Genomic DNA, 21,999 nt, shown 5'->3' with positions numbered 1-21,999 from the left:
TAGACTTTGGCTAGGGAAAGATTTAGTATGTAGCCTTTAAACATAGTGAAAGTAAACAACTGTTTACTGGAAATAGACATTTATCACATAATCATACAAAAGTATAATTGCACAAGTGTAAAGAGTAATTTTAAGAGAAAATATAGAGAAGTATGACAACAGATAATGAGAAAAGCCTTTAAGCATGCGAGTGATTTATGGAGACAGCCTGTGAGCAGAGATCTGAAGAATACGTAGGAGTTAAATGGGTGAATTAGTGGAAGAGAACTAGTAGGTTAATTCAGAGAAGGTGTACATAGGCAAGCAACTTAAAGTAAAGGAGAGGATGACAGCTCTTAAGACCTGAAAGCAGCCAGTGGTGTAGGAACAGAGAGCAAGAATGAGTGGTATTAGGGGAGACCAGAGAGAGTAGGTAGGAGGTATTTAAGGAATATTAATGATTTTATTTTTACTGCAAAGCAATGGGAGATCTTTGAAAGGTTTTAAGAGAGAGAGACATGATCAGGGTTGCATTTTAAGTAGTTACCCAGGATCCTTTTGGAAAATGAATTGAAGGATCAGGAGTAAATATGTGGAAATCAATTAGGATTTATTTGTGTGGGAGAGAGAGAAGATAGAAATTTGGACTCACATACTGGCCATAGAAATGAGGATAGGTGGTTAGATTTGAGAGTTATTTATTATTTATATTATTAGGGCTCAGTGATAGATTGCTTATGAAAGGTGAGGGAGAGGGAAGTGTCAAGGGAAACTGAGGAACCTAACCTACACAAATGCATAGATTGTCATGACACTCAGTGACATAGGAGGCTCTGGAGGAGGACGAGTGTGCGAGGCGGGGGAGGAGGGGGAGGGACCTGAGATTTGAGTTTTAGATTTTGGGGGTTGAGTTGACTTTGAAACAAACTAGTGAAAATGTCAAGTAGACCATTGAATATGTGTTCCTGAAGCTCAAAGGAGAGGCCTGGCTGGAGATGCCGACACTTAGATGATATTTGAAACCATGGTCACAGTTGATTTGATCCAAGGGAAGAATAAAGGGTAAGAAATATGAGAAAGAACTGACCGAGTTCAGAGTCCTAAGAAATCATGGCATTTAAAGGCTATGTACAAAATTCCAGAAGGGAATATAAACATATGAATGTGCTGCTTAACATATTTAGCACGTATGGCTGGAGAATAGTGGGAGTTTACATGGGAGTGTATGGAGAGAAGATCATTTGGGGTCAGAATCTGGTAAGCCTAGAGGGCTATGTTGAGCTGGGATTTCATTCTGGGCAACGTAGTGAGCCATGAACAAGCTTTGAGGGAGGACTGGTAAAAGGATCAAATTTACATTGTGGACAAATTATTCTGGCAACAGCATGCAAGATAGATTAAGAGTTTGGGAGGTTGGAGACACTGGAATATAAATTAAGCTATTATAATCCCACAGTGGCTGTGAGAATGGAAAAAAAGGGATCTGAGAAACATCGAGTGGTATAGTTAATAGGAGAGCCATAGTGGGCTCCAAAACCTAGACAACTTGGAGAAGAGTGGGTGCCATTCAACAAGGTTGGAAGCATGCAATGGGAAGTAGGTTTAGAGATACAGGAAATAATTATAAGCTTTGTTCAGGACATGTTAAATTTTGTGTGCTAACCTGTCCAGCAGATAGTTGGAACCACAAGTGCTGAGCTCAGGAGAGAAGTTGAGGCCAACACTGTAAATTTAGAAGTCTGCACAGGATTCTTCACTGAAGCCAAGGGTTTGGCTGAAAACTATCAGAAAATTAAGTTTCCTCTTTCTGGGACAGATTCTGTAAAGTCATCTAAGGAAGTCAGAGAATGAGAACTAAGGGAAAATACTGTGTCTTCAAAACCCAGAAAGTAGAGTGATTCAAGGAAAAGGTCAGTCAACAATGCCAAATGCTATAGATGATGAGAAGAGAGGATGAGCTCACTGCATAGGCTGCTGGGTATTTGTCATTGGAAGTTACCGGTAGCCTCTGAGTAGAGTTTCAAAAAAAACCACTGAATCACCAGTTCCAACATGATGAAGGACAGTTGCCATAAGTTTAGGAGGGATGTAAGGAAAAACAGGAAAATATTTATCTGCATTTTCGTTAATTACACTTTATAATTTTTTACTTTTTTTCTGGCACCCACAACCATTTAATAATAATAAAAAAAGATTGTTGTTTTAAAACTTTTTATGAAGTGTGATATAAATGTGACTGTGTTTTCTCAAATAGCTTAAATTTTAATCACTTAACTCATAATGCTAAAGTCTTTTATTCAGTGGAGTTTTATGACTCTACCAGCAGGCTAGCCTTAGGTTATTTTGCATTTTCCAACCAATAAGAAAAGCTCTTTAATAAAACGAGTCTATTTTCTCGTGAAGGATGAAGTGATCTGGCTCTAATCTTCTAAGAGAAAATGAAGATAATGGCATAAAAATATAATTAGATATCATAAAGTTAAATGAGTTTGTCTATCTCTACAAAGGTTTTCAAGTCCAAGATTAAGTACCAAATGCTGCTATGCTTTCTGCTCCCAATTAGATACAGTCTTCTGGTCGAGTTCTACAAATTGCCAAAACCCTGATGGAAGATGCTGGCAGATACACATGTGTGGCCACCAATGCAGCGGGGGAAGCCCAGCAGCACATTCAACTGCACGTGCATGGTAATGCCATCACCACGTCCTGACAAAAGTATATTTCTTTGCCTTTTTATTTTAAAACACCGTGGGCTCATTTTTATTAAATTACGCTGTTAAAAGGAATAAGTGATTATTTTAGTCTGTATAAAAAAACTTAGGTTTTTGTTTTATTTACATTATTGTAATTATAATTGCTCGTCTTAAGATCTTTAGTTTTCAGGTTGACAAATGGGATATGCCAGAGCTCATAAATAAATACACTAGAACACCCTTCTCCCCCGTGCACTAATTTCGTGCACTGGGCCACTAGTAAATAAGTAAATAAATACACTACCCTATATTGGAAAGTATTCGAATTCTGTTGACAACTTTCCGCAGAAAACTTTTGTTGAAAAGGCAGAAGTTGCAAGGTTGTTCCATAGGGTTGTCTGTGATCTTCTTGCCTATAAGAGGGATTTTGTGAGTCGAAGCTAACCTTGACGCAGGATCTTCCCTCATGGTGACCAAGGACCACCTCATGAATATTACAGCTTCACAGTAAACTTGAAAGACTGACCTTGAATATAAGACTTCAGTCCCTGTAGAGTCAACAGAAAGGGCCAAGAAATACAGACTTGGACTTTACTGAGTCAGTCAAGGATATTTGTAGAGAGTTATTCAAGATCTCCACCTAAGCAGTATTCATTTTCTCTAATTCTAATTGCTGTTAAATCATTAATTAATTAATTAATTAATTAATATATTCACTCCACATTTACTAAACCATTTAACCTAAAAGAATGCCTTAGCACCTACCTTAATTCCAGGTACATACTAGGCGGTCAGTAAATATTTAACAAATGGAAGAATAAATAAAAGTTAATAAAAAAATTTAGAACATTGAATTCTTCTAATCTATTTCTTTGCATGTTTTCTTTTCTTTAAATTGGCTGGTTAAAAGATTCAAATTATCAGTTCCCTAAGTGTTCCCAATAAACCAATTTATTCTCTCCCCAGTTCCCTAAATATGAACACCTAAGTTATGGATGTCATACACACAAACCATGTTCCTTAAGAGGATGATTGTAACCATCTTGGAATTAGCTTACCATGCTTAAGGCTTTGGTGACAGGCTAACCCTACTCTCCCTTAAATGGCCTTGAATTTACCTTGTTCCTCCTAAAGTCTAATATCTGTCCCCAGGGTTCTTTGGCAGCTGTCTCCAGCACCTACTCAGATCTGCACTTCCATCTAAGAGTATGCTGGGGTGGGCTTGCTCTGCTTTCCCCATTTTCCTACCCAGTGGCTCTTTTTTTCCTCCTGGTATAAACTGTTTGTCTTCTCCATTTCAACATTACAGTCCTTATCTGGTCTCCATTGGCTAAGAGGAAACAGGGAAGTGGGATAGCTTGTTATGTTGCAATCATCTCGTGCACTGGGGTCCAGCTGACATTGGTTTAAATTCTGTGCTAACTGTGATCTAGGTTACCTTGAGCAAACAAATTTATTTTCTCTGAATATCTGACTTGTGGAGTGCTTTTGAGGATTAGAGGCGTTCGATATAAAATATCTCCCACCTCTACTCTCTCAGGTTATCAAAAAGAAGGATGTTTTTGTCCTCTAGAATGACTTAAAGTACTTAAATGGTGATTCTGTCATGAAGAACAGAGTGTATGTCTCCAGAACCAGGAAGAAGTAAACTTTATTGTTTGGGAAACCCAAACTTTAATGTTCATAAAAATCGTACATGCTGCATGTTAAAAATACAACTTCCTGGGCCCAGTCCCAGGTCTTCTGAAACAGCATCTCTGATACAAGTGGTCTGTGTGCCATTACTTGGAGAAACATTGGCCCAAACTCTAAAGACTCACCTAGAGTCTTGCCAGTGTAGTCAAGAATGACTGAAAACCAGAGTGCAGGAAAGAAACCAAGCATCCCATCCAATCCGGAGCAACAATAGAAGAGGAAAAGCAGAATCAATACACAAGTCTATAAACCGAGGGTCTGATTGTGGTAACACCGTATATGTTAGCAGGAGATGCAGTTGGGGTACACACGGTTACATGGAAAATAATCAGAAAGTAAGGGACCAAGCTCGAAGACATCTGGGTCAATGTGAGAAGAAAGAAACAGAAGGTGAGTCAGGATTTATTTTAAGGATTTATTAAAACAATCTCCTTTATATGAATAAAAGCAAGATACTATACTAGCTGAAAATGTTTCATCTCATACCATCTTGACTTGTCTGGATAACAGTTCATGAGCCTGAATTAATAATAAAGTGAACTTTAAATGTAATACTTATTATGACCAACCTGGAGGAATAGTTGGCTATGTGAATGTGACAGGAATCTGGAGAGACAGCTGGAATATCATCTCAACACTCATGACTGCAATGGTGCCTTGAATACAAATGACTCCAAATTTTATGTCTTCTTTGTTACTTGTGTTATTAACTTCAGCAAGAATTGGAGATGTTAAAAAAAAAAGTGTAGGAATTTCTAAGGGATTAGTGGATGACAGATTTCCAAAAGATCTCAGAGGTTAAAATGACAAGTTAATCTGATGTGGGAAACCACATAAGAATAGGGTGGAGAAGACAGGTTTAAAGACACCACACATTGAAATACTAGATGTATTAATGGCTTTCTTCAATTACTGTAGAGATGATAACTCAGTTTCATAATAAAGTTAATCAATCTTAGAAATCAGTAATAGAAGCTTATAATATGAAAACCAAGAGAGGAATTGATTCTGTTATACTCTTGCTCTCTGAATGCTTCCAAAGTAATATATCTAATTCTGTTATTGTATATTAAAAGGGACACTGAAAAATCTATAAGAAAGCAGATATCCTTTAATTTAGTTCACTCATTAATTTATTCAATCAATTCTATAGTTGCCTTTTAGTTAAGATTTGTTTTTATCCCAATCTTTATTGTTGGGGTAATACATTCAGCAAATGAGCATCTATGACAATTGTCATCCAAGTGTTCAGTCCTAACAAACTCAGCCTTCCAGCTGTTAATATTTTTCTTTCTTATAAAAAAGACTAGTGGCCCAGTGCACGAATCCATACACATTGAAAAGAAATTAATTAGAAGAAATATTTTAATATTGCCATTTGCCCTTTCTCTATAATAGAAGTGTCAACCAAATTCATGATCGACAATGACAGATGGAAACACACGCATACGATTGGCACCAAGGAAAGCTTTCTATGTATCACACATGTGCGAGTCAACTTAGGCTTTTATATATATAGATCATAGATGATGCCATTATTCTCAAGCATGGGAAAAAAGTCTTTCTAAAAGGTGAAGTAAGGGTCCATGGTCTCCTGGACTGAAGACCAAGTCGTGATCACGAGAAGAGGAACGTTCTTATGATTCCCTGGGTTTTCCAGGGGAGTTCTATGCATCACAAGAGGCAGAGACTCTCAGTAGGTGGTCCTCTTGATTATCAAGGTTTCATAATTCTGGAAGTCCTAATTCTCTAGACCAAGATAAGAAATCATATCTAAACCTCAGGTATTTGCCAAGTGAGACAGATGTTTCCACACACAAACAATAATATGGCTCAAGCATTTATTTTGTCTGCACTTAATTGTTTCTGGGGAAAAAATCAGCCATGATGAAGCACTCAGAAGTATTATGTGGTGGATAAAAGCCTGGGCTTTGAATTGGGTTCATATATTTCCAAGTGATAGCTGTAGAACACTGAGTTTAGATGTTAACTGTTTGAAAGTTCAGTTTCCTCACCTGTAAAATGGGGAGGAAAATGATAATGCCATAATCAGGGAGGTTATTGTGAGGATTAAATGAAAGACTATGTGTGCAAAGCTTAGGCTGGTGTTTGGTTCCTAGTCATCATCTGTAAAAAGTACCTTAACCCCGTTTGAGCCAAACATATATTTGGCACCTGGCCCTTCTCCCTGCACCAACATTTTAACAAATATATCTAAAGTCCTTTACTCTTGGCCAGAAACCATCTGGGGTCTGTATGAGTTGTCTGCTGAAAACATTAATGGAGCTCCCCTTGATTTAATTTTATTATTTTAAAGTATTTGCTTGGCTAACATCTCCTAACACCCACTTAAAAAAGGTTTCTCTATCATTTCTGTGTTTTACTTACTAGCTCACTTGTGGCCTAAAGGAGACTTGGGAATATTGTAGGAGGAACATTTTTTTTTCTTTCTTCATGGGTAACTTCAGTTCAGGACTCTACTATACTGTTTTCTTGGTTTAGATGAGTTTATTACTCTGTCATAATCCTGGTGGTTAGGGAGGATTAACTCACCCATATTACTTTTACATCAGTTATGTATTAATTCAAATTTAACCAAGATTTGAAAAAGTCAATTCATGCCTTTGAGTGGTTGAAGTAATAGGCAGAATCTAGCCTATGATGTGTCCAGAAGAAGGTAATGTGGTTTTGGCATGATGTGGCTTTGGAGGAAAGAAAATAGTGGGGGAAAACCAACAAGTTGCATGGAATTCGACCTCCTGCTTGGAGTATGCAGACATTTTCTCATCTTTAGCATAGCATATTGTTACCTTACTAATACGTCTGTCTAGAAAAGTGTTCACTTAAATTCAAATTGCAAGACTATCTCTTTAAATGCTAGAAGGGAATAATTGAAATTACATTTGTTGAGAAGACTATTTTTTTCCATTGAATGGGCTTGGCCCTCTTTTTGGAAATTATTTGACTTTAGATATGTGTTTATTTCTGTGATCTCAAATCTATTTTATTGCTTAAATGTCTTTACTTATGTCTGTACCACACTCTCTCTTTTGTTCATTTCCCTCCAGCTTTATTGAGGCATAATTGACAAATAAAATTGTACATATTTAAAGTGTGATGATTTTATATATGTATACTTTGTAGAATGATGACTACAGTCAGATTAATTAACACATCCTTCACCTTATGTAGTTATGTGTGTGTTGATAACGCTTAAGATCTACTCTCTCCCAGTATTATTGCCATGGTATACTTTAGAACCCCAGAGTTTATTCATCTTATAAATGAAGGCTTGTACCTTTTGACCAGCATCTCCCAATTTCCCCCATCCCCCAGCTCCTGGTAACCACCATTCTACTCTCTGTTTCCATGAGTTTAACTTTTCCACATATAAGTGACATCATATAGTATTTGTCTTTCTCGGTCTGGCTTATTTCACTTAACATCACGTCCTATAGGTTCATCCATGTTGTTTCAAGTGGCGGGGTTTCCTTCTTTCTCATAGCTGAATAATATTCTTCTGTGTGTGTGTGTGGGTGACATCTTTTATCCATTCACCTGTTGATGGACACTTAGGGTATTTCTATATCTTGGCTTTTGTGAATAATGCTGAAATGAACACGGGTGCAGATATCTCTTTGGGAGACTGGTTTTATTTTATTTATCATTAAGCACTGGTCACTGGTCTTTTATTCCTAACCTGAGATACTGATTTTATTTCCTTCTTATATATACCCAGAAGTGTGATTGCTGGAACATATGGTAGTAATTTTAAATTTTTTGAGGAACCTGCATACTGTTTTTCATAGTTGCTGTATCGATTTACATCATAGCAGCAGTGCACAGGGGTTCTCTTCTCTCCACGTCCTCGCCAATTTATATGAGTGAGTTACGTGTCTGGGCTTCTTGCAGAACCACCCAGCCTGGAGGACGCAGGGAAGATACTGAATGAGAGCGTGGTGGTGAACAACCCTATACAGCTGGAGTGTAAGGCTGCAGGGAATCCCTTGCCTGGTATGTTTACTTGTGGGCTCTATGACTTATTAACACTTTAAGATTTCTGGGAATAGTTAAATCTGTTTATGAGCATAATATAGTAATTACTAATAAAGAAAGGTTATAGATACATTTCAAAGTAGTATTTTCAAATTTTCATTACTTTAAATGAATAATTAATTGTCTTATTGGCCTTACTGTGTCCACAAAACACATGCTGAGATTTCATATACATTTATTTTGAAAAATATATTTTTATCTAGTCCACATTGGTTATCTTTTTTTTAAATATATATTTTTATCGATTTCAGAGAGGAAGGGAGAGGGAGAGAGAGATAGAAACATCAATGATGAGAGAGAATCATTGATTGGCTGCCTCCTGCATGCCCCACACTGGGATCAAGCCCGCAACCCGGGCATGTGCCTTGACCAAAATCGAACCTGGGACCCTTCAGTCCACAGGCTGACACTCTATCCATTGAGCCAAACCAGCTAGGGCCATATTGGTTATCTTTACACATCAGTCATTTGAGGAGACTATTGTTTTTATTCTCATCAGTAGTAAGTTATTCCTAGGAGTCAATAATAATACATATTTTGAGGCTAATAGTGGATATATGTTTGGTTTTGATTAGATGTGAAGAGAGGAATATGTACAACAAAAAGAAATAGAACCAGTTAAAAATTTGCTCCCAAACAGTATTGATGCATTAAAGACAGAATAAATTTTTTTTATCAATTCATTGTCAGGACTCTTATGCTGGCTTGGCTATTCATGTTCTTCTTACGGTTACTTCCTCATAAAAATCTCTCTAAAGCAAAATTTAAACAGATTAAACTGAAATGATGAGCACAAGAATAAAGCAGTTGTTACTGTTTTAGTTAAGCTCTAATTTAGTGCAGGTATCGAGCTTTTCAAAGAAACAAATTAAACAGATGGGCCTCTCCCCTCTTGCCCTTTCAGTTATTACCTGGTACAAAGATAATCGGCCGCTCACAGGTTCCACCAGTGTGGCTTTCTTGAACAGAGGGCAGATCATTGAGATTGAAAGCGCCCAGATCGCGGATGCTGGCATATATAAATGTGTGGCCATCAACTCAGCTGGAGCCACAGAATTATATTACAGTCTTCAAGTCCATGGTGAGTGCTGCTTCCCTTGCATGCACCCTGGGGTAAAGAAACCTTCGAAATGATGAAGTCCTTCTATAAAATCCTAGTGTAAATATTTAACAGTGTTAGGATCCTCTTTATAGAAGAGTACAGTGTTCTAAAACTGATAAACGTTTTTATTTCCTGATTCCTATTAAAATGCTTTATTTTCACTTGCTGTATCGAACTTAAGTTTGCTTTAGATGAATTGTTGAAATAGTTACCAACCCTCTTATCGGCAATGACAATAGCCCTGATTGTAAATACAGTACTGTCTATGAGAATCTTATTGTTAAACAAATGTTTCCAACTTATTATCTCTAATACTTTGAAGAGGAGTTGGTAGTTAACATACTAGAGTGGATACAGTGGAGGGACATCAACACACACACACACATACATGCATGCACCCATGCACGCACACACAAGAGCCTGAAATCAAGAAATAAAAATCCACTCTGGTATCAAAAGCTGGATTTCCTACACAAACTAACAAAACCTCATTTTCCTCATCTGTAAGGTGGCGAGACTGATCATTGCCCTACTTACCTCACAGGATAAATGTGATTAGACTCCCAAATAAGAAAAGTGAAAGAACTCTCTGCCCCCTACACCCCCCCTCCCCCACATATATACATACCAAAACCCACCATGTGAAAACACTGCTGTGGACATTACATATAATTTTCATTACTTTGAGGTGAAATTTTCTGTGATGTGAACATAGCTTATTTACTTGCTTATTTCTTTTCAGTGCCCCCATCCATTTCTGGCAGCAGTAACGTGGTGGCAGTGGTGGTTAATAACCTGGTGAGGTTAGAATGTGAAGCCAGAGGCATCCCTGCCCCAAGTCTGACCTGGTTGAAAGATGGGAGCCCTGTCTCTGGTTTCGCTAATGGGATACAGGTACTTGCTGTCATTCCTTTGGTGAAATCTACTACCTAATTGTTCAATACAGGAAGTACAAGCAGATAAAGCTGTTAAAGAGATTTGGAGAACAAGGATTCACAAAGGTTATCCAAAACCGCATGCATATACATTCGTAACTACTATGGACACACAATTGGGATTTCTAAACAGTTTGTTAAAAGCTCAGTATACTTAAGAGTTCCGTTACAGCATATGCAGTGCTTTCTTTTAGATACTTTCTACCCACAACCTCCATTCCCTGCCGCCTCCACATGAGCTACCTTCCACAAAGAAATGTTCATCAGCACCAATAAACAGGAATTGCCTTGTGGAATTTAAATTAAATGTATGGAAATAATGACTAAGAAAACCAGATAGAGTATATTTACTTCTACAAAATTATCAAATAAAAACGTAAGACATCATAAAGGCCACATTATAAGAAATGAAATTAGAGTCTGAAAAAAAACAACAACTTGTTTTACACGGATTCAAAATTAAAAATACCAAAACACATATAGCTCTTTTAAAGTGTACTTTAATATTATTTTGTGTATCAGAAAACGTAGTTCTCTCACCATTCTGCTTCTTTAGCTTTTCTTAAAATTCCAATGCTTGCAGAATTTGGGATCTTAAGAGATGTAGAATTAAGGTCAGTATAATAGAGGTGCAACTAGATCAGTGGGATAAAAGAGCCATGAATGTGACAAATTAATTTATTTGGCTGCTACTTTGCTGTTAATTTTAACTTCTCACTTGTTCTCCCAAATTAAAATTAGGAGGAGGTTAGCTCCTCTTTTCCCGCCTCTGTCCCTCCTTCTCCCCTGGTGGCTTTCTCTTCCTCTGTAGTAAGTGTGGGTGAAATTGGACCTTCACTTGGTCCTATAGAGACAGACTTGTTTTCAGTGGTTATTACCACATTGGGTCCTGGCCTTCCAGTCTTCCTCCACAGAGAAGATGGACTAAGTGATGCTCGCACACTTTAAAACAGCCAAGTGGAAATCTTTCTAGAGACAGATGTCTATTGATTAATCTCAGAAAATAAGAGAAGTCTGTTTACACCTACTCTTCTCAGGGGGCATGTTGGTTATTTGGCTTTCTTATCTCTGATAGGTTCTGTCTGGGGGGCGCATCCTGGCTTTGACCAGTGCCCAAATCAGTGATACGGGGAGATACACCTGCGTGGCCGTGAATGCTGCTGGGGAGAAGCAAAGGGACATAGACCTCCGAGTGTATGGTGAGACATTGCAACAATGATTTCTGCTCTGAAATGGCTGTGTTTTATCCTAAGATCATTGGGGAAAGGAAAGGGAAGTTTTTGACAATAAAGAACTATGGGCAATAGAAATGACATTATAGGATTAATTCAAATCAAATGCTCCCTTTCTACCTTATATTTATCTTTAACTAACTATCCCTTTTTAAAGGTCTGAGAAATTAAAGTGCGTACATTAATCATGTAAGGTGTGGGTTTTATGGAAGACTGCATGAGGAGCATGACTACGGAGAGCAGCTTTGTAATTGGAAAGATACAGTCTCCTCACTAAAGCAATCATTTGTTCAAGAAGCTCCTTTGATCCATTCTACTCAAAGCCTTGGCTTTACTACCTTTTAATTATATTTACAATCAGCATATACTTGCAATCAGCACTTGGTAGTCAATATTCTGCCTGTGAATTAAAGGCTATTTGAGATGCAAAAGTTAAACTAATCATAAACTTAGACAAAATTTAAGTTTTGGGTGTGTTTTTTTTCCCTATCTGTGCATTGGCTGTAAGGTACAAAAGGGAAAGTCTGAAGCTAACAGCCCCAGAACAAAGTTGGGGCCCCATTGGCCTCCATTCATAGATTACCCTGCTCATTCCACATTTTAGTATACCTTTGCATTTAGAACTTTGTCAGGCCTTTTTTTCGGGGCCTTATTATATTTCTTGGTTCATGGAAAAATGAATTTGTTTCTTCTGTGGCTCCTCAAAGAATATCTATTTAATGCAGGCCTTCTCTTCTACATCCCACCTCACTTCCCAATGATTCACTCCTGTTCAAATATATTACTTATTTTTCAAATACGTTATAATTTTTTAATAAAAAGGCTATTTGTTGCAACATGGATACCATGCATATACCTCATTAAGCTGAGAACTCCCCATTTGCATCAGTGGACTATCAAAGGGCTCTCTATGCATCTCTCCTGTTTCTTCTGCAGTTGACATGGGTCTATGTGAAACCTCCAGCTTTGCTGGTGCTTTCTGTCTGAGGGAGCAGATGGGCCTGAAATACTCATCCCCACAGACTCCAATTCCTTCCCTTCAAGGGCCTCTTTTGTGCTTTATGGAGAACTGGAATGTGCCAACCTCAAATATCCTTAGAGAATGGTTCATCAGTCAGTCAAAGCACGTGGCACAATAGCTCCTTCGGTCATCAGCACGCAGGCAGAGGGGTGACATTAGTATTTACTGGGTGTTAGTGAGCAATGAAAATTGGGATTGGCTCCTTCCATTTCTACAATGGTTAGTGTCAAAGTGGACCTGGGAGGTGATCGGGAGTTGATGTTCTCCAGGACTGCCAAAGATGTGCATCACTATTCTTTGTCATTGGCTAAGATGCTTCCACACCATCCTTTGAGTCTGAAAACCCAGATCTTTCCTTTGTTGTAAGATTCAAATTTCCAGCTAAAATGAGCATATATTTGAGAATGCATATATGTGTTTAGCATCTGAAATATATATGCATGGCAAACTACTGTAAAAATTAAAATGGGTTTTCAGTCTGAAATTAGTTTCCAATCTGTGTTCTACGGTTAGTATTATTTCCGTACATTATATTCCTATCTTTGTAACAGTAATATTGGCAATTCTGTGTCTAATTAGAGCCTAAAGAATGTGTATCCCCAAAGGTAAATTCCTTTCAGATATACTTTGTAGAGTGTGGGGCTGGTAGGAGGAGTACACGGTGAATAAAGTACCTTTCCCTACAGGTACAAGAGTTGGTCATTAACATTTTTTCTTCTGGTATAAATTCACAGTATGTCCTACCGTATTCTGACAAGAGAATTGAGTTTTTAAATGAACTGGATTTCTGTAGTATCTTTTCTGTAAACGTAAGCTCAGAGAACTTTGTTAGAGATCACACATTCCCCAGCGCCTCAACAAATATAACCCTATGGCAGTTCTAATTTTGGTAATTAGATTTAACTAGTATAATGCGTAGGATGAGAAACAGACATAACACACCCCTTCCTAAGCAACAAAACCACAAAGCAAATTAGGGATAACATCTAAGAAAGCTGAGAATCTGAGGGTAGAAGCTTTTCTCTTCTCAGACTAAACAAAAAGCTGAAAATGAAAGACAGGACAAATAGATGTGTTTCAGTAATATATATCCTTGGCTGTAATTAGATTTGCTTTATGTTCCTTAAGAAACAAATACTCTATTTTTTCATTTTTCCTCTCAATTTAAAAAATCTGGTATCCTTTTGAACTTGATTTAACTCACTTAGCTGTAAAGAAAAGTAACTGAAAGAAAAATATTTGAAAATAAATTAGCATTCTGTTTTCTTGAATTATTTCTGACTTTTACACCTACACAGAGCCATCCAGAATTCATGCTCTTTAAAACAAACAAACAAAAAAGAATTCATTCTCTTTTGTTGCCCTGGCCGGTTTGCTCAGTGATTAGAGCATTGTCCTGTGGACCAAAAAGGGTCATGGGTTTGATTCCTGGTCAAGAGCACGTATCTCCATTGTTCTCCATTGACCCCTGGCCCCGGTCAGAGGCATGTGTGGGAGGCAACCAGTCGTTGTGTCTCTCTCACATTGATGTTTCTCTCTCTCCTTTTCTCTCTCTCTCTCTCTCTCTCTCTCTCTCTCTCTCTCTCTCTCTCTCCTTTTCTGTCTCTCTCTCTCTCTCTTCCTTCCTCTCTTTCTCCTCTTCCTCCCTCCCCTCCGCTCTCTTAAAAAAAAAGTCAGTGGAAAAAATATCCTTGGGTGAGGATTTTTTTAAAAAAGAATTCATGCTCTTTTGTAAATTCTACAAATAATCTAAGATAAATATAATTTCATATAGTTGCGGCACTTTTTATCCACTGAGATCAAACAACTCAAAATTATTTCCAAGCTTTGAAATCAACTATTCTATTTAGGGCTTTCTGTGCTGAGAATCGTGAGCGTATCTGTTTTCATGATACTTTAGGAAATGGCACTAATTGTGCTGATTTTGCCAACATTATAGTAGTTTTCATCTGAAACCGGACCAGCTGTGCATCTTTTATCTGTGTCCCGTGCTGAAAACAATCCCCCTGTTATGTGTTCCCCATGGATGACTTTAAGCTCATCGAGAGCCAGATGTCTGTGTGTGCCATTAAATTCAGCAGAAGGGGCATCACCTCTACACAAATGCTCCACTGGTCCGTTCCAGTCATTGTACATGGCATGTCTTCCTTCAGCATCACTTCCTCTGGCTCTGGCACCTGCCCTGCATCCAGAAACAGCACAAGAAAGTGCTCTGAGTCCATTTCACATGCCTTTCCCTCTGCGGTAGGCAGGGTAGCAGAGAAACCTCCTGGCTATAAGAACACACTGTCACAGTGAAAGTTGATTACATAATCATTTTGCCGCATGCTGCAGTGTGAAGCCCGAAACAATGGCTAGTGGACTATGACATTCTTCAGCACAAAGATTTTATGTCTGCCGAAGCATTTGGAAAGTTTTTTTTAAGAGTCATTTCAGTGAAACATATCCTTTCCTGTAAGACAAAACAAACCAAAAACAAGAAATCTGACAAATTTCCCCTCATCCTAAATAGTTATGGGATTTCATGAGAAACGGCCGAGGAAATTCTCCTCTGTGAATTTTGAAGTGTCCTTTTTATAGCAACAGGCTTGATTTCATCATTCGTTTGTGTATTTGAATTATTATAAATACAGGCCTGAAGGAGTCCTTGGAGGGGTTATGGAGCCCACCCTCCCGTTCTTGGCAGGGCTGTACCTAAACCATCGAAGACAAATGACTGTTTACTTTATTTTTTTAATACATCCAAAGGAAGGAGATTCCTTAAACTTCTCCAACAGCACATTTGAGCATCTGACAAGCCTTCGAGCCAGGGAATTCAAATCTTAATCTCATTAACATTTCACATCATTTCCTCTTTTTATGTAATCGTGAGTGTGCTGTGCAGCTGGTCACTGATTTAGTTTGTTCTTTATTGTGCCATTTATCCCACATGGTTTTTATTCCATAAAAAGTTGATAAGGTACCATGGAAAACCACAGAGTGCTCTGAACTGCAAGCCTGAAGACTCCTGGCTCTGCCACCAGTTAGGGAGGTTATTTCAGATAAGCGGTTATCTGTCACCCACTCCGTTTTGCACAGGGTGACCCGGTAGGACTGGAGTATCCCTTTCACCTTTATACCTCTGTGTTTTTATTTTGCCTCTGTTACAATTAAATTTTCTTTTGCAACAAAACATAAATAAATATCAAAAATGCATTTGCTGTAATCCATTATTTCCAAAATATTTCATGAATGACTTATTCCTTTGAAAATCTTAAATAGTAATATGGAGTTCAAGAAGTTTCTTAAATGGCCACTTGGTGAAAGCTTCCTGTTCTAAAACTTTTTTTAAAAGAGAAAAGATGGTGAAAACTATTTCTGTTCAACAGCAGCACGTTCATCGGTGATATTTTTTATCACTTTTGATTCTAAACTAAATGATGCAAGGAGGGTATGTTAGAATGATCGTGATCCTACATCTTAAAAGAAACAGTGGAGTTATCCAGTATATATATCCTGATGATTAATTATGACAGGCAGTGGGCTGGCCTGCTTGATCCTGAGGGAAACCCCATCTTTCACTTAGTTCCGCCAAATATCATGGGAGAAGAACAGAACGTCTCTGTCCTCATCGGCCAGGCTGTGGAGCTGCTATGCCAAAGCGATGCTATCCCTGCACCCACTCTGACTTGGTTAAAAGACGGCCGCCCTTTGCTGAAGAAGCCAGGCCTCAGAATCTCTGAAAATGGAAGTGTGTTAAAGGTGAGGCTGTCGATTCATTTATTTCTTCTTAAATTGCGCGTAAGCTCATGGCTTCGGTATGACCCCTATTAAATTTGCCTGTCTTTACAACTGTTCTATCAATTTCATATTATAAAATTCTAGGAACCCTTTCATCAAGAGGGTTTGTAATATTTTTTTAACATTTGGGGCTTAAGTTTTAAATATTTAATTTTCCTATCCATATTTGTAGCCAGAAGCCATCCAAAAATGTTTCTGGGAAACTGTTATGAGAAGAATATTGCTAGGCGTGCCTTATCCGCAGTCATTCAACCAATCAGCATATACCCATTCTAGGAGCTCTGGCTAGGGACACCAAAAAGTGTAAGATGCATTTCCTGCCCCCAATGTCTTCTAATTTCACATAAATTTAGGGAAAATTTTCCGACTGTTCAGTCAAAAATGCAGTGAGTGCTGTAAGTCTAAGTTAATGACCAAGTGGATACATTTTGGGAGGGTAGCACAAGGTAAGGCTGTGGTTGCCTAGAATCTTCTTGGAAGGCTATTTGCATTTTTATGGGGCGAAAGCCCTGATTAAGAAAGCAAGTGAGCTACTGTGGCTAAAACAGAGAATTTAACAGAGCGAATATTCGGAAATAATTCTGACATGGTTGACTTGAGTAAAATAAGAGCTAAGATTTAAAGCCAGCCTGAGGAATTAGGATTCAGGAAAGTTTTAAAAAATCTTCACAAAATAATCCTTTTGAGACATTGAAAGAACGGCCAAGTAATGTGCCCACAGTTACTAAATGGCCGAAATGAGTTGTGAACACAAGAGCATAGCTTTGACATCCATGCTGTGACCCACTTGGTCACAGCATGGACCAGCCTCTTGGTCAAGGAAGGCTATTACTGGCAAGTAAAGAGAGTCTTGAGAAATGAATGATGAAAATGTCAGCACAGAGGAAGCAGAGAAGCTTACACAGGAGAGCGGAAACATATGGGATGAAGTGGGAAGGAGTGTGAAGGTATATGCTGGAGGCAAGAGGGTAGAGACCTTGCGAATTATGATCCTGAAATAATGGAACTATTGAGGAAGGAAAGGCCAGAATCAGTGAGTTTGGGAAGTAGGATGAGTCAATGAGCTATACAGGAAAAACAAAACAAAACACCCCCTGTTCAGAGGCAGAGCCCAGAGTTCTAGGAGGCAGCTGGTAGAATGCGCAAACCTTAACTCTCACTGAATGATAGAAGGAAACACTTATATGGATACAGGCCCCAGCACTGGTAGGGGGGAGAGATGTGTGGTTAGAACTGTCAGCAGTTTTCACTGAGCATAGCAGTTTATTTCTTCAGAGCACAGATCCCAAGGGGTTGGGAAGCCGGGAGAGAGAGATGCTGGATGGCGAAGCAACCCTGACATTCATTGAATCCCCACTTTGGAGGTTAGGTAGGCACCCTAGTGGGGGCAGGTCCCACTGAGGGGCATAGAGAGAAGACCTCCTGGAAATGAAAGCTTGTAGTGGACCCCCCACTGTACTAAATGCTTTCAAAGACAACTTTAACTCCAACGATTCAACTCTTTTGAATGATTTAGCAGTTGACTGTGAAGTTACTTGGCAATCAATGTCATGCCCTTTGTTACAATCTCTTGTATTACCTTCTGTTATTAGTTATACTTCATTATTAAGTTCACTTTTATGTTTGAATACTTTATATTCTCAACCAGATTGCAAACTCAAGTCAGAAACCATATGTTACACTATACTTGTTTGTATTTTCTACCTGCAGTACCTGGTACAAGGTTCTGAGTAGCTGCTGAATGTTCACTGAATGGATGATGAATGAATATCAATGCATGCTGCAGATAAATACCTGGAAAATGTTTACTGATATTCAATTACCTACCAGGCACCAACCTGAGTACTAGGCGATGAGACTAACTGAATATAACATTTGGCTTGAAGAAGTTTACAAGCCCTTATGGGAGAAGAGACATAATAAATCCATACAAAGGGTATTATTTTACTTAACAATGTCCTGGATGTAGAAAGATTATACACTTTAAAGCTTTAAATAAGGAATTCAGAAATTGTGATTTTTTTATATTTTACTTTAATTATAGTTAAAGGGCCTTTCTAGACCTTCAGTGACTAATATTAGTGAAATTAAAGTAAGGTTTGACATAGACAAAAATTATTGAATCTTGCTAAGTGTTGGATGTGGGTAATGGTTGTATGACCATAATACAAATTGTTGAATCTTGATGTGTTGGTTGGATGTGGGTAATGGTTGTATGACCATAATACAAATAAAAAATAAGAATTCAAAAATAACAACAGAAAAGCCCCATTACTTATAAAATAGGAGCTGGTCTTATAACCTGATTTTGTTTTCAGATTGAGGATGCTCAGGTTCAAGACACTGGACGTTACACTTGTGAGGCAACAAATGTTGCTGGGAAAACTGAGAAAAATTATAATGTCAACATTTGGGGTAAGTGTGATCAGTTGCTGAAAAGAAAAAGATGTAGTGTGTGCTTTAACCTTTTATACTGTGTGTCAACTCTTAAAATGACATTCATATAACATAATACATAGACGGACAGGAATCAATATGTGTAGATGATGCTAACTTGCCCTGAGTATCAGCTCATATAATTAACTCAAGAGCAACTCTAGATAGACTCCTTGAACCTGAATCTATTAATCACTGTTACTTTGATGCTCAATGGTTCTCCTTTTCTGTCTGAGTCATATACGTTTTAGCTTCTACAGCCAGGATCTTCTAATGATTGAGTGTTCTCTATGAATGAAGAGTGGGTTGGTCAATTGAAAATAAGTCAAAAGGCCAGATTATGTTTGTGAATTATGTGACTGTGAGAGACAGAGAGCACACATACTTGTGGGTGGGAAATGGAAATACTGTGCTAACCAGTGTGACTAGCTTTCCTTGCTTGAAATTTTATTATGCTGCTAATTAAGGTAATTCTTAAAAGTAATCACAACATTTACATTGGTGGTGATTGTCTGCTAATCTTTAAAAACTGCTCCTATTCCCAGTGTATTAATTTATGTTAAATATTTCTTTAAATTATTTATTACATATTAAGCTCTCTTCATTTTTATTGTATCTGTCGATTAATTAATTGGGGGAAATTAAGTGAAAGAGCTCTAAGGATGGAGTAGTTGTCAGAGAGTAGCCTAAATTTATAAATGTGTAGGAGAATGTTCTAGATGGTGACAAGGCCTTGGATGGAGAAAGGAATGAGCAGACCAATGAGCAGGCCAGGGAGTTAAGTTCATACAGAAGAATGGCAGGGTGTCATGTGAAGAGGAGGGATAAAAACAGACAAGTAAACTGGTGGCAGGAGCCTCAAGAGAACAGAGCTTTCACATGGAGCGGGGGGCGTTGAACAATGACTGGAAGCTGCTTCAGGAGGTGAGGAGGATTCTCCCACTCCTCCACTTCCAGGAGCTTGGAGAACAAGCATCTGCTGCCTGATGATACTGCAACCAGAGAAGTGGCTCAGGAGAGAGTCCGGCTCAGCCTCGGGGACAGGCATGGGTAGTCAGGATTCACTTTGAAGGTTCCAAGGAGAAGCTGAGGCCAGTGTGGGAGGCAGGCTCTGCAGTCGAGTACAGATAACAGGCCCGTTTCTTAGATCCAATTCCTTGTCTCCATTCTTGACTGTGTATTATACGCCTCTTGCTTTCCGATTCTGTTCAGCCTCTGCGATATTAAATCTGGCTAGGTGAAAGTTTATACTTGGTAAGTGACTTAGCATTTTGATGCAAGATATCTAAATATCTAAAACAAATTCACTTCTTTGTATGCTTCTCTCAATATTTTGATAATTAGGTTTCTGCCGGTGAAAATGGGAAGTCTGCTCTACGTATGTAGTGGATGTCTTTCAGTGGACGTTTAATGTGGTGTTGATATGTCAGCCTCAAGTGCTAATTATTTTCTGTGTCATTTGAATGCTAACCTTTTTTAAAAAAAAACATGTAAAGTATTGGGGAAATTTTAAATTAAATGAGTGTGAAAATAGTATTTTGTATTTCTTTCTCTTTTTTTTAACCTTTCAGTACCACCAAATATTTATGGCTCTAATGAACTTGCTCAACTTACAGTCATTGAAGGGAATCTCATCAGTCTATTATGTGAGTCAAGTGGTATTCCTCCCCCACATCTCATTTGGCAGAAGAAAGGTCAGTTTTCATCCTGTGACATTTATAAAATTAAATATAATATTAGATGAATTTACATTTTATCTGACAAATATGTTAATTTATTAACAAACTTTCTGAGGGTTTGCATACTAAAATACTAGGCAGCATAATTAGATATTCAGTGTTCAGCCTAGCTGGTTTGGCTCAGTGAACGGAGCGTCAGCCTGCGGACTGAAGGGTCTCGGGTTTGATTCCAGTCAAGGGCACATGCCCCGTTGTGGGCTCGATCCCCAGTAGGGGGCATGCAGGAAGCGGCCAATCACTGATTCTCTCTCATCAATGATGTTTCTATCTCTCTCTCCCTCTCCCTTTCTCTCTGAAATCAATAAAAATATATTTTTAAAAAACTCAATGTGCAATGTGGCGCTTTTGCACTATCCAGCTAAAAATCTTCAATTTTGAGACTAAATGCCCCCCCAGGAAAAAATTTGCATTGTTCTTTAATGAAATGCACTACAGAGTATCTGCAGTGATCAAGAAACCACCATTCAAAGAACTACTATTTTTCTTTAAAATAGGATTAAAATTATTATCTAAAGCAAGCATTTTTGCTGTCTTTGTGACAGTTTTGTAATGTGTGTTAAGATTAAATTCTGCAGTTGGACAGATTTTCAATTTATTTCATTGACAGATATTTATTTGGGTCTGTAAAGTATTTGGCAGATCATCTAAATGTTTAGCTGATTTAAAAAATCATTTTTGTTTTCCTGCTTTAAGATTTTATTTTGTTTGTTTTTCTAAGTATGTTTTCTTTGAAATGCAATAGTGGTTGAAATTTTACCAAAATTTTGCAGATTTTCTTGGTAAACATTTCCTCCTCCTTCTCCTTTTCCCCTTTTCCCCCCTCCTTCTGTTCATCCCCCTCCTAATTCTTTTCCTTATCCTCCTCCTTCTTTTATGTGTAGGATTACTTTACAGTGTCATCTGCCTTTGAGGTACTTGAACTAGAAGTAAAAAAAAATTAAGTACATATACTTAACTGAAAATGTAAGCACAAAACTTTGTATTGTTGCTTCATGTTCTGTCATCTGGTTTCCTTTGTAGGCTCCCTGGTGCTGGCTGACTCCACAGAGCGGGTCAGAACTTTATCTGGAGGCAGACAGTTACAGATTTCAATGGCTGAAAAATCTGATGCAGGGCTCTATACCTGTGTGGCATCAAATATTGCTGGAACTGCACAGAAAGACTATAATCTGCAAGTTTATAGTAAGTGATTGATTTGACACACACGCACAAACACACACAAACACACCTCATTTAAAAACAATGGAGAATTCCAGCTCTCAGTATAACATGCCACCTCTGTTAGTCTTCGATCTTTCTTTAGCAGTTAATCTTCTGACATCAAAATGAAT

At 38.1% G+C, this 21,999-nt stretch overlaps 1 protein-coding gene across 1 annotated transcript in view; it reads left to right on the top strand.

The window, feature by feature from the left end:
* Positions 1-21,999, top strand: part of HMCN1 (hemicentin 1) — a 377,912-nt gene that overhangs the window by 238,421 nt on the left and 117,492 nt on the right. Inside the window, exons 36-44 of the mRNA XM_036343707.1 lie at positions 2,543-2,666; positions 8,280-8,381; positions 9,328-9,504; positions 10,268-10,419; positions 11,536-11,659; positions 16,279-16,454; positions 18,812-18,908; positions 20,501-20,623; positions 21,689-21,850. Coding sequence (XP_036199600.1) covers positions 2,543-2,666; positions 8,280-8,381; positions 9,328-9,504; positions 10,268-10,419; positions 11,536-11,659; positions 16,279-16,454; positions 18,812-18,908; positions 20,501-20,623; positions 21,689-21,850 — 1,237 coding nt within the window. The remainder of the gene's footprint in view (positions 1-2,542; positions 2,667-8,279; positions 8,382-9,327; positions 9,505-10,267; positions 10,420-11,535; positions 11,660-16,278; positions 16,455-18,811; positions 18,909-20,500; positions 20,624-21,688; positions 21,851-21,999) is intronic.

Source organism: Myotis myotis, unplaced genomic scaffold (genome assembly GCF_014108235.1).
Source record: "Myotis myotis isolate mMyoMyo1 unplaced genomic scaffold, mMyoMyo1.p scaffold_m19_p_18, whole genome shotgun sequence".
Taxonomy (NCBI): Eukaryota; Metazoa; Chordata; class Mammalia; order Chiroptera; family Vespertilionidae; genus Myotis; species Myotis myotis.
The sequence above is the reverse complement of the archived record's forward strand: the minus strand, read 5'-3'. Positions and strand labels throughout refer to the sequence as shown.